The sequence below is a fragment of the Plecotus auritus genome (genome assembly GCF_963455305.1).
Source record: "Plecotus auritus genome assembly, chromosome: 3".
In the NCBI taxonomy this organism is placed as follows: domain Eukaryota; kingdom Metazoa; phylum Chordata; class Mammalia; order Chiroptera; family Vespertilionidae; genus Plecotus; species Plecotus auritus.
This window is the reverse complement of record NC_137772.1, coordinates 169,286,254-169,299,353: the sequence shown is the minus strand read 5'-3', so window position 1 is coordinate 169,299,353 and position 13,100 is coordinate 169,286,254. Positions and strand designations below refer to the sequence as shown.

General features: G+C 45.3%; 1 protein-coding gene across 24 annotated transcripts in view; it reads right to left on the bottom strand.

The window, feature by feature from the left end:
* Nucleotides 1-13,100, bottom strand: part of R3HDM2 (R3H domain containing 2) — a 212,756-nt gene that overhangs the window by 17,273 nt on the left and 182,383 nt on the right. For all 24 annotated transcript variants that reach the window (XM_080663014.1, XM_080663001.1, XM_080663018.1 and 21 more), the window contains 2 exons: nt 10,738-10,970; nt 5,909-6,075 (listed from right to left, as the gene is read on the bottom strand). In XM_080663014.1, coding sequence (XP_080519140.1) covers nt 5,909-6,075; nt 10,738-10,970 — 400 coding nt within the window. The remainder of the gene's footprint in view (nt 1-5,908; nt 6,076-10,737; nt 10,971-13,100) is intronic.

Genomic DNA, 13,100 nt, shown 5'->3' with positions numbered 1-13,100 from the left:
AATCATAAAAGAAATTTCACATGAATAGCAAGGCTGCTAAGCAGTATGGAGACCCCACCCCATTAGCCACTCAGGACTTTGCAGCTATTGTGACCAATTTTAGAACTCTCAGAGCTGGGGTCTGCTGTCTGATTCCAAACATAGCTTTTCCCAAAACATTTTTTCTAAACATGATTCCTGAGGAACATAATCATAAACCCTCCTCAAATGTCCATTTGAAAGAGATCCCTTGGCCTGGCCAGCATGACTCAGTAGTTCTAAGTATCGACCTATGAACCAGGAGGTCATGGTTTGATTCTGGTCAGGACACATGCCTGGACTGTGGGCTCGATCCCTAGTAGGGGGTGTGAAGGAGGCAGCCCATCCATGATTCTCTCTCATCATTAATGTTTCTATCTCGTTCTCCCTCTCGCTTCCTCTTTCTGAAATCAACAAAAAACATTAAAAAACAAAACAAAACGGATTCTTGTTTCTGAGCATCATCCAAGGTCTGGCTGAGCTCTCCCAGGCACACTCCTAATTTCACAGCACAGCTCTCCTGGAGGAAGTGCTCATTCACAGGGATCATCTCCCTCCCGAGGGCAGAAGGAAAAAACAGTCAGTTCACGCCTGGTTAAGGCTATATCCTCTTGCTCCAAGATTGTTCTGTGAAACTCCAGGCTATGAGGGCAGTATAAAAAATGCCCCCATAAGCAAACAGGGAGGGATTTAGGAATAAAATATAAATAGCCTTAGTTTTAACTTTTGTTCCTTCAGTCCCTTCATTAGCCACAAGCAGGAGCATTTGGTGTATTCTAAACCAACTAATAAGGAATTATTTTTTCTCTCTCTTCTTCCTTTCCAGCCATTTCAATCCCTCATCAGTTCTCCAGTCATGGCCCCTGATGGTGGTAGGAGGGGTAGGAGAAAGGGAAGAGGCTAGGAAGAGAGAGGGAAATAACTTTTACATTCATTGTCTCATTTATATATTTTATCTCATTATAGCTTCACAATAATCTTATAAGGAGATATGATAACTTGTATTTGCAGTTAAGATAGTAAGGTTCAGAGAGATTAAATCACACATCCAGGATCACACAGCTAATCTGCAGAATTTGGATGGGAACATAGTTCTACCTGACATATATTCTTCCTCTCCACTCTAGCAATAGGGAGGGTGGGAAAGAAGCTAAACAGAATTACACAAACATCTTTTTGTTTGTATAATTCTCCTTCTTCCTTTCAAATTTAGAGTAACAAGAGGTGTGGGAGACCCAAGGTATCAATATCCTCTCCTGCCACTTATCTCTGGAGAGACCCTTTCATAGAGGGGACTAACTTCTAGAAGCTAAGAGTCCAGGAATTAGAAGACCCCCAAAATGGAGAACACTCCTGATATCTGGATTAAGTAAAATGTAAGTCATCTTGGTTAGGAAAAAGTTACTGAGACTTCACTGTGTGACCTGGGAGAGATGCTGCCACAGCCTTGAAAATAAACTCTCAGCTCTCCTGGCATACTTATTTTCTGTAAGCCAGTGGCATTCCAAATATAACTGCTGGCCAATCTTCTCAGCATGAGCTATCTGTGCTGGTAGTTTTTAAACCCATTTTCTATTATCCTAATCCTCTTCTTTTTCTTAGAAGAGGGCCTAATGTGCTTTATATCCTCCAGAGGAAGAAAGGGTGACCAAAGAGAAAGTGAAGTGGTAAAATAAGGCTGCCTGATTTCCTCATGTGAATTTGTGAGTTTTAAGTAAAAAGTGAAGAGAGAAGAAATGCTCCTTTCTTAGGACTCTCTTGAGAAGCGTAGTGGTAAAGGTAGGCATCTCAGTGCTATTTAAAAATATGTATTTTTATTGATTTTAGAGAGGAAGGGAAGAGGGAGAGAGAGATAGAAACATCAATGATGATAGAGAATCATTGATCAGCTGCCTCCTGCATGCCCCACACTGGGGATCCAGCCTGCAACCCCAGGCATGTGCCCTAACCGGAATCGAACCGTGACCTCCTGTTTCATAGGTCTAGGCTCAACTACTGAGCCATGCCAGCCGGGCTGTGCTATTTTTAAGTTATACCACTTCTACCTTTAGTGCAGTTTTCTTCTTAGAGAGTCTCAAACTCCTGAGTTAGGGAACTTCCTAAAAACCATGAGGAAGCCAAAGACTGGCCCTGAGGGATGTGATAGTCACCTACTGGCAAATTCTGGACTAAATCATTGGTGTTTAGATGCTTGACTGGGCTCCTGGCGAGAGGTTTGGAGAGGGCTCCTTTTTAAGAGGCCTATTCCACTTTAAGTAAATTGGGCAAAAGGTAGCCTCTGGCCCTTTAATCCTCAGTCTCACTCCTTGATTTCACATGCACTGCTGATATACGATATGGAGGCCTGCTCTGACAGCAGAGGCCTGCCAAGAAGGGAAACAGCACAGTTTAGCCAGCAGTGTCTCCAAGCCTGGGACAAATGTCTCTTGCTACAGAGCTAAAGGTAACTATATTTTATCAGTTTCTCTTCCAAAGGAAAATCTTTAGAATAAGCACAGTGGTATGTGTGTGTATGGTCACTTCCTTCATGCCTGCTCTATTATGTACCTTTTGAGAAACTGAACAATAACTATTTTGGAGCTCAGCAACTTGAGTTTGGAGAGCCACCAGCACTGAAAGACAGGGTCAAACAGAAAAGAAAGAAAAGGGCAGTAAGAAGAAGAAGAAAAGGATAAAGAGAGAAGGAGAAAAAGTGGAGAGGAAGAAAAAAGGAACTACATATGGGGGGTGGAAGTGTATAAAAATATTAGCAGCTACCACAAATGCTTCAGGGACACCAAAACTTAACCAGGCTAAGAATTTTTGGTTTGGAGTTTGTGATCACAATTAATCTCAGGAATAAATTTCTGAGGGAGCAGAGATCTCTATACCAAATAATGCTCCCCGGTTCCCAAGCTACAGGGCCTAAATTAGCACTATACTCCCTGCAGGTCAGTCAATACCAACAGCTGACCCACTGACCCTCATGATGCAGAGGCAGAGACAGAATCCAATTGAGTAAAATTTGGGACTCAGGGCCAGTCACTTGGAAATTATTTAAAAATTTTTCAGTCTAAAATGGTTATTCTCTTTATCTTTCTATTTCTGTTCTATTCTTGCTGTCTGTTTCTAGATATGGATAGAAGGAGGAGGCAGATGGAAAACTAAGAGGGAAAAAAGGGAGCAAGACTATATTAAAATCCACACATTTTAGAAAACAAACAAACAAACAAAACCAACCCCCAAAAAACTGGGCTCCTAGAAATGTGAAACATACATACACAGAAGATAGCTAGAGAGAGGAGCACAGCGTTTACCCCATTATAGGTCTGAGTTAAGACACAGACAGGGCCCAGCTTATGTGGCTCAGTGGTTGAGCATTGACTTTATAAACCAGGAGGGTCATGGTTCAATTCCCAGTCAGGGCATATGCCTGAGTGCCTGAGTTGAGGGCTCGATCCCCAATGTGGGGCATGCAGGAGGCAGCTGATCAATGATTCTCTCTCATTACTGATCTTTCTTTCTTTCTTTCTTTCTTTCTTTCTTTCTTTCTTTCTTTCTTTGTCTCTCTCTCCCTCTCCTCCCCTCCCCTCCCTCCCCCTCCTCCCCCCTCTCTCCCTCCCCCTTCCTCTCTGAAATCAATTATATATATACTAGTGGCCTGGTGCACAAAATTCATTCATGCATGGAGCGGGGGAGTTCCCTCAGCCCAGCCTGCACCCTTTCCAATCAGATATCCCTCTTACAATCTGGGACTGCTGGCTCCTAACCGCTCACCTGCCTGCCTGCCTGACTGCCCCTAAACCCTCTGCCTGCCTGCCTGATGCCCCTAACCTCTCTGCTTGCCTGCCTGATTGCCCCTAACTGCCTCTGCCTGCCTGTCTGATTACCTCCAACTGCTCTCCCCTGCTGGCCTGATCTCACCCCCAACTGCCTCTGCCTGCCTGATTACCCCTAACTGCCCTCCCCTGCTGGCCTGATCTCACCCCCAAATGCCCTCCCCTGCAGGCCTGATCTCGCCCCCAACTGCCCTCCCCTGCCGGTCTGGTTGCCCCCAACTGCTCTCCCTTGCTGGCCTGATCTTGCCCCCAATGGCCCTCCCCTGCCAGCCTGATCTTGCCCCCCCAAAATGCTCTCCCATGCCAGCCTGATTGCCCCCAACTGCCCTTCCCTGCCAGCCTGATAGCCCCTAACTGCCTCTGCCTGCCTGATCACCCCTAACTGCCCTCCCCTGCTGGCCTGATCTTGCCCCCAACTGCCCTCCCCTGCAGGCCTGATCTCACCCCCAAATGCCCTCCTCTGCCAGCCAATTTAGTTCTGATTGGTTGGTTTCTATGTCAGCGTCAAAAGCTCCGCCTCCTAGGCATTGGCTCCTCACACTTCACCCAGATTTCGTTCTGATTGGTCGGTTTCTGTGCCAGTCAGCATCTCTGGGCCTATCAATGGGGCCTGATCAGAAAGATGGGGCTGATCAGCAGCCCCGATGGAGGCCTGGAGAGAAATGGAGGTGCAGCTGCTGGCCTGGCCTGGAGAGAAAGAGAGAGGCAAGTGCTGATCAACAGCTGCTATGGATCAGACCATGCTTCTCTCTTCAAGCCTCTCTCCAGGCCTGATTTGCAGCCCCCTCAGCAGTCAGTGCTGGGTCACTGCATCTGCAGCTGCAGCAGTCAGTGCTGGGTCGCCACAGCAACCCAGCGCTGACTGCAGGACTGACTTCTGGTTGGTTGAGCCTCCGGTCGTGACGGACCCTGGGTTTTCATATATTAGGATGAGATTTAATGAGGTAGATGGTGTTAGAAGAAAGTAAGTCAGGATCATAGAGAAACTGATTTAGGGACTAATATGAAAGACTAGAATGATCTGCATGTGGGTTACATTAAAACACAAAGCAGGGTTTCCTAGATATTCATGTTTTTTATTTTAGCTTCATTTCACAGTATTTGAATGGGACAGTACTGGGCCATTCTGGGGTCTTTCCACTCTAGTTTTCTGGGGTATGAGTGCTTGGAACTTGTTTCTTGTACCTATGGAAGAGATATATTTTAGGTCAAGCTGGACTAACTAAACAGAGAGACAAGGGAGCCTGTAACAAGAATTTTAACTACAGCATAACAGAGTACAGACATGGGATTCCTGACTACCAGTGAACACTTTGGGATAAAGCATGGGCTCTATTCATGAAGAGCTCAGAGCAGCTCTCCTCAGGTTATTAAGGAGACTTTTAAACCTAGAATACTGAGATTCCATTTAGAATAGGATTTAACTCTTTTGCTGATGGCTTGGATAGTCCCCATAGAAGCAAAACTTCACTCACACCCTAGTTGGTACCAACATCTACCCATCCAGCAACAGAAAGAGGAGCTCTTTTATGGCATGGAAAACAGAAAATATTGGCGGGGGGGGGAGAGGGTTTGTGATTTATGACATAGGTATTGCAGGGGCCTTGAGTGTTATTTCCTTTTCCCCTAACCCCAACACATAAATATATGTTTATGGGTCAACAGTCACATGAGTACATTCAGTCAGACTATGGTGGAAGCTATGGTCTTTTTAAGCTCTATATATAGATATATTGAGCAAAATCATCTTGTTAATTATACAGGATATACTGAGAGATGGGGTATAGCAGAAATGTGGAATGGGGTAAAAGATCCCACTGACAATTTTCAGGGGAAGAGGAAGAAATATATAAAGCAAAAATCTCCCAGACTGACACTACGAAGAGCACTTTGGCCAAACCTTCATCCTTATTCTTCTTTCCCCAAAACTAACAAATGAGAAATGGGGGAGAGAGTGGCATGTCTCCAAAAACACATCTTTCTTACTACCCACAGCACAAGAGACATGATTGTACTTCCAGAGCTTGCTTGAATCTGAGCAAAGGGGGATCTGGCACTGAGCAGTGACTCACCTGTGAGATCATGTGATTATTCAAGGGTGGCTGTTGCTGAGACGTGGGTGGGAGAGCAGGGAGCTGCTGCTGCTGCTGCTGTTGCTGGGCAGTACAGGGGAGAAGGCTCCGGACAGACTGGGATGAGGTGACTTGGTTGCACACTTCTGGGGCACCTAGAGCCATACCTAAGGCAAAGAGGAGACCCACCAAGAGCTGTAAGTGCAAGTCATGAACATACCACCCCTGGAGGGCCCAACTGCAGGGCTCTAGTCTTTCTTTGCTGTTCTCCTCACTCTCCTGTCCATTTCCCCAATTGTCTTGGGAAGATACACATATTAGCATGGATGCATTTCAGCTGTCCTGATGATGGGAGTCCTCATCTTAGCACATTTCTGTTCCCTAGGGACAGTAACTACCTTGATTGTCAATGTTTGGTTTTAGCATTGAACAAAATGTGAGGCTAAGTCACCTCCCCCAAAATGCCTAGTATCTGTCCATCATGATTAGATATCTGAAAACATAAATGTTTATTTCCTGGGAAAGTACAGATTCCTAGTCCTTTAAGAGACTTGTTTTCTCTTTGATTTCTTCTCAACTTTCAGCATCTCACAAAAGTTGCTGAGAAGGCAGCCTTGCCTCTCCAAGCACATGCAAATACTCACAACCTTCATCTGTTTTCCCCATTTCCAGGCTCTCCAAGTCATGCATGCATTCACACAAAATACTTTTAATGAATATCTACTACTAGAGGCCTGGTGCACGAAATTTGTGCACTCAGGGTGGAGTCCCTCAGCCCAGCCTGCGCCCTCTCACAGTCTGGGAAACCTTGGGCCTAGGCCATCAGTCGGATATCCTTAGCACTGCCTTGGAGGAGGGAGAGGCTCCCGCCACCGCCGCTGTGCTCATCAGCCATGAGCCTGGCTTCTGGCTGAGCGGCGCTCTCCCTGTGGGAGTGCACTGACCACCAAGGGGCAGCTTCTGCATTGAGCGTTTGCCCCTGGTGGTCAGTGCACGTCATAGTGACCAGTAGTTCTGCCGTTCAGTCGATTTGCATACTAGCCTTTTATTATATAGGATGTGTGAGGCATTGTATAATGAACTGAGTACACTAAAATAAAGGGAACACAGTCTTTGCCCTTAAACAGCACAGGATCTCCTGACAAAAGGTGAACACCCACACAATGATTACAATCTCATAAGGATAACTGATGCATCACTGATACAAACAAAATTGTATGAAAGCAAAGATGAGGAAGCAATAACTCCTGGAAGGGTTAAAGGGAAGGGTTTAAAGAGGAAGTGGCAGGACAGATAGTTTTGAAGGATGAATAGAAGGCTTATAAGACTGAGAGGAGACAAAGCTAGTATCATATTCAAGAAATTGTTGGAGGGCCAGAGAAAGATATCTTGAAATAAGATTGAGATGGCAAACTAGAGCCAGGAAGTTATGCTGTAATAAGTAATTCAGATTTTACTATGCAGGGAATGGAAAAACATGAATGTTTTTAAGAGAGGAGTGATTTGATTAGATCTATGTTACAGATTGGTAAATTGCCTATAAAAAGGGCTGAGGACGGAAAACCAACTTGAGGGCTAGTGTCATAATTAAATAAGAGAAGATAAAGGCCTGTATAAAGGCAGAGGCAATGGAATTAGAAAGGAGGTATCAGGGAAGGGCAGCAAAGACCCAACAGTCAGAGGCAAAAATCTTCAACACTACTGACATCTTCTGAGGATAAGACCTACAGAACTTCTGGGAGGAGAATCAAGTAATTCTTTTTTTTTTTTTTTAAATAAATCTTTATTGTTCAGATAATTACAGCTGTTCCTCTTTTTCCCCCCTATAGTTTCCCTCCACCCGGTTTCTACCCCACTGTCCTTGTCCATAGGTATAAGATTTTTGTCCAATCTCTTCCCGTACCTCCACACCCCTGTCCCCCTGAGAATTGTCAGTCCACTCCCTTTCTGTGCCCCTGATTCTATTATATTCACCAGTTTATTCTGTTCATCAGATTTTTTATTCACTTGATTTTTAGATTCACTTGTTGATAGATATGTATTTGTTGTCACTTTGTTGTTCATAATTTTTATCTTTACCTTTTTCTTCCTCTTCTTAGAGAATACCCTTCAGCATTTCATATAATACTGGTTTGGTGGTGATGAACTCCTTTAGCTTTTTCTTGTCTGTGAAGCTCTTTATTTGACCTTCAATTCTAAATGATAGCTTTGCTGGGTAATCTTGGTTGTAGGTTCTTGCTATTCATCACTTTGTATATTTCTTGCCACTCCCTTCTGGCCTGCATAGTTTCTGTTGAGAAATTAGCTGACAGTAGTATGGGTACTCCCTTGTAGGTAACTGTTTTTCTCTTGCTGCTTGTAAGATTCTCTCTTTGTCTTTTGCCTTTGGCATTTTAATTATGATGTGTCTTGGTGTGGTCCTCTTTAGATTCCTCTTGTTTGGGGTTCTCTGCTCTTCCTGGACTTGTAAGTCTATTTCTTTTACCGGGTAGGGGAAGTTTTCTGTCATTATTTCTTCAAATAGGTTTTCAATATCTTGCTCTCTCTTCTTTTGGCACCCCCATAATTCAGATGTTTGTACGCTTGAAGTTGTCCCAGAGGCTCCTAACACTATCTTCATATTTTTGGATTCTTTTTTCTTTTTGCTTTTCCGGTTGTTTTTTTGCTTCTTTGCATTTCAAATCTTTGACTTGATTCTTGGGATCCTCTAGTCTGCTGTTGGATCTCTGTATGTTATTCTTTATTTCAGTCAGTGTATGCTTAATTTCTGATTGGTCCTTTTTCATATCCTTGAGGGTCTCACTAAATTTCTCCGAGGTTTCTAGAAGATTCTTGAGTAACCTTATAACCATGGTTTTGAACTCTATATCCAGTATTTTGCTTTCCTCCATTTCTTTCATTTGTGACTTGTTTCTTAGTCTCCGCATTTTGGCTGTTTCCCTGTGTTCGTTTCTATGTACTGGGTAGCTGCTAAGTCTCCTTGAGTTGATAGTGGCCTTGTGTGGTTGGTGTCCTATAGGGCCCAGTGGCTCAGCCTCCCCAGTCACCTGAGGTGGACGTTCTTGATGCATCCCTCTGTGGGCTGTTTGTACAGTCTTGTTATAGTTAACCCTTGATTGCTGTTGGTATCACTGGGAGGAATTCACCTCCAGGCCAATTGGCTGTGATGACCAGCTGTGTCTACACTGGAAGATCTGTTGCGCAGTAGACACCCTTTTGGGGCAGGATTTGCTTCAGTAAGGATTTGGTGCTCACTGAGTCTGCCCCTTGAGTGTGTCTCTTATGGATGTGAAGAGTTGTAATCCGGTATGGTCTCATTCTGACCACTGGATACACTGGCTCTTGGATCTCCAAGGAGGTGCAAGGCCAGCCACTGTCTGGGGCCACCCAGCAGGAGCTACAGAGACATCTGCAGACTCCTCCTCTTTGTATGGGGTTTGGAAGTGCCCAGACGAGGCCGAGCTGTGAAGCAAGGCTGCTGCTGCCTTGGGCCTTCTTTTGGAAGCTCTGGGGCTCTCTGACCCAGCTGCAGTTTGACAGGTTTTAGGCAAAAGTACAGGCCATTCATATGCAAAAGCCTCTGCTCATAGCTTGGGTGGGGTTGTAAATTGGGTGGGGCAGGGTCTCTGGGAATCACCAGGGCGGAGCAAACAGCAATGGCTGCCAGTCAGCTCTGAACCAGAGAAGTCCCCGGTTCTCTGTGGTTCTCTGCATCCTGCGCCCCTGTGCATGAATGATTGCTGAGAGCAACTCTAAGAGTAAGCCGCCCTCGCGTTCCTGTCCAGATGCCAGACAGTCCAGTTTCTCCCCGAATGTTCCTGGGTCCCCCAGAGTCTCGCCCGGAACTGGAGTTCAGAGCAAGCGGGAGCTTGTATCTCCCTCCCAGTTAAAAGAGCAGCACATCCAGGTGCCAGCACTTTCCGCACCTCCGCACCTCTTAGCAGTCTCAATGCGTTTTCTTCACCTCTCTAGTTGTGAAACTTCCACTCAGCCAGCTTTCCCGTGGTTCTGGGTGGTAGTTGTTCTGCCGTTTAGTTGTGGTTTTGATGTGGTTGTGAGAGGCAGCAAGTATAGGTGACTACCTATGCCGCCATCTTGGTTTTCTCAAGTAATTCTTCATAGGCAGGAAGATGGTGGAACAGAGTTCCACTTGGCATAAAGAGCTAAATATCCCTCTGCTAAGAGTGCAATAGGAATAGATGGAGAAGGATTCATAGCAGATGAGAAGAGCTAAAGGGTGGCTACAGGGCTGGCAGGTGGAACTCATGCTCCTTTTCTCAGTGACAAGCTCCAGGGAAGCAGCCACAGAAGTACCTCTCTAAGTCCTAGCCTATTGGCTGCCACCAATGAATTACAAATAGCTAAATTCTAAGGGTTCCCTCTGCTCTACAGACCCTCCTTATAATCTCAGAGGCCACAGAATGAAAGCAGCTATCTTCTCATCTCAGTATGTGACCTGAACCTGGGCTTATAGGGATGTCCCACCTCAGTCAGAAATCAGATCAATTAATCTAATCCAATCAGTTTTTTTCCCCCAGTAGGAAAGGTCTGAAAGAAAATCAGAGAGAGTACTCAAAAGGACAATGGATTAATTCAAGAAATCAAATTTTCCCTCATCTGGCTGTGTTAGGTTTCCAGGACACAATATTGGGACAAGTGTTTTATTAAAAGTATCAGGGCTGGGGAGTGGTCAATGGGGAAAAAAGGAGACATATATAATACTTTAAACAATAAAGAATTTAAATTTTAAAAAAAGTAAGTATCAGTGTGGTTTTTTGCAAACGACAAGCAAAACATGATAGCATGACACATGTGAGAAGTTGTAGTACCTGGCCTGGAGATCCTTCCTGCACTGCCAGCTTTACTGTTCCCAATGCTGTCACCCCGGGTGAGGATAGAGATTCCGCTGAAACTGCTGGCTTTGGTGACAGGGGGCCGCATGCTTCGAACAGAGCCATCAGAGTCCGTGCTGCTCCAAGGCCGTGGCTCCAGGGATTTGAGTTCGCTGTCTGTGCTGCTCTGGCGGCTGCTTGAGGTGCGGCTTAGCCCCTCACGGTTCCCCCTGCAGAGACCACAGTGGTCAGAGCACCCTCCACCTACCACTTCTGCAGAAGGGCTAGGAGAGAGTTCATTTCTATTCTTTCAATAACAAAGAAGGGGTGAGGTTGGGGAGAGGATGGGCACTGACTTCTTGTTAGTTGGCTGGCCCATCAAGAGTTGATGAGAGCAGACAGAACAATACCCGGTATATTAACAAAGAGCATGGGGGCACATCTGGAAGACAGCGCACTGGCAACTCAATACAACAGACCAGAGGTGGGTGGGAACCACACACATGATGCTGAGATTGGCTGTGGTCTCTTCCCCCAGCTCCCCACTGCAGGACCCCAGACATGCAGGAAATAGTGGGGAGCAGAGGGGTACCATCTTTTTCTGGGAGTTCTTAAAACAAAAGGACTCCTAGAAGTTATCAGTGCTAGAAGGCAGGAGTAGCCAATGACATAGATAGATCCCACAACAGGTCTTCCACATAATGTGTCTAAGACAGCAGAGGTGTTTCTTTCTTTTTTTTTGTTAATCCTCACCCAAGGACATTTTTTCCATTGATTTTTATTTTTTTAATATATTTTATTGATTTTTTACAGAGAGGAAAGGAGAGGGAAAGAGAGTTAGAAACATCAATGAGAGAGAAACATCGATCAGCTGCCTCCTGAACACCCCCTATTGGGGATATGCCTGTAACCAAGGTACATGCCCTTGACCGGAATTGAACCCGGGACCCTTCAGTCCACAGGCCGATGCTCAATCCACTGAGCCAAACCGGTCAGGGCTCCATTGACTTTTAGAGAGAGTGGAAGGGAAGGGAAAAGACAGAGAGAAACACTGATGTGAGAGAGACACATCGATTGGTTGCCTCCTGCATGTGCCCAATGAGGGCTGGGGATCGAGCCTGCAACCGAGGTACATGCCCTTGGCCATTATTAAACCCAGGACCCTTCAGTTCGTGGGCTGACGCTCTATCTACTGAGCCAAATTGGCTAGGGCATTTTAAAATATATATATATTTTAAATTGATTTCAGAGAGGAAAGAAGAGGGAGAGAGAGGTAGAAACATCAATGATGAGAGAATCATTGATCGCTGCCTTCTTCACGCCCTCCACTGGGGATCGAGCCTGCAATATGGGCATGTGCCCTGACCAGAAATCGAACCGTGACCTCCTGGTTCATAGGTTGATGTTCAACCACTGAACCACGCCAGCCAGGCAGAGGTGTTTTTTATGACTACTGTTTCTGGGGTGGGAAGAGTATAGTGGATTAAAGGGGCACTCTGGAAAACTCAGTCTGATGGTCTGGAATTGATTTAACCTATTTTGTGGAAGTTCTATGTTGGCATCTGGGAACAATTGGTCCCAGATTCTCTAAGGACTGAAGTCTTTGGCATGATCAAGGAAATATGCTCTTGGGACCCAGGATGGCAAGCAGCAGAGGACGGACTGTGCCTAGTTGCCTCCATGTAAATAACCCTGCTGTCCCAGGCAAGGTGAAAGGCTATGGAGAAAAGGAATTCATCCTCTCTTATTTTGCTCTAGAAACATCAGGTTATCCTGATGCTATAATTGCTGCTTGTGTCTATAAAGTGCTATACTCAAGATAGATAGGGTTGCATTGAAAATCCTAAGTCTTGTTGAGCTCTTACCACTTTTTAATCCATAAGCAACCAAGAATGAGGGGTTTTCCTTTCACATCTCCCATTCCCAACAACTAATAACCTAAGGCAGTGGTCGGCAAACTCATTAGTCAACAGAGCGGCAAACCGTGGCTTGCGAGCCGCATGTGGCTCGCGAGCTGCAGTTTGCCGACCACTGACCTAAGGAAATCAAATGACAACAATTACAAAGATTTTGGAATGTATACTGGGGAGCAATTGAGCAAAACTCATAGTAGCTTGAGTTCCATCCTTTTCACCATCATTCTACCTAAGGCAATCCCTTTTGGTTTCAAAGATACCAGGTTCACAGTTATTGTAATATAGAAAGGTATTTTTCTTTCTTTCTTCATTGACTTTTGGAGAGATTGGAAGGGAGGGGGAGAGGCAGAGAAACATTGATGTGAGAGAGACACATCGATTGGTTGCCTCCCACATGTGCCCCGACGAGGGCTGGGGGTTGAGCCTGCAACCAAGATATGTGCC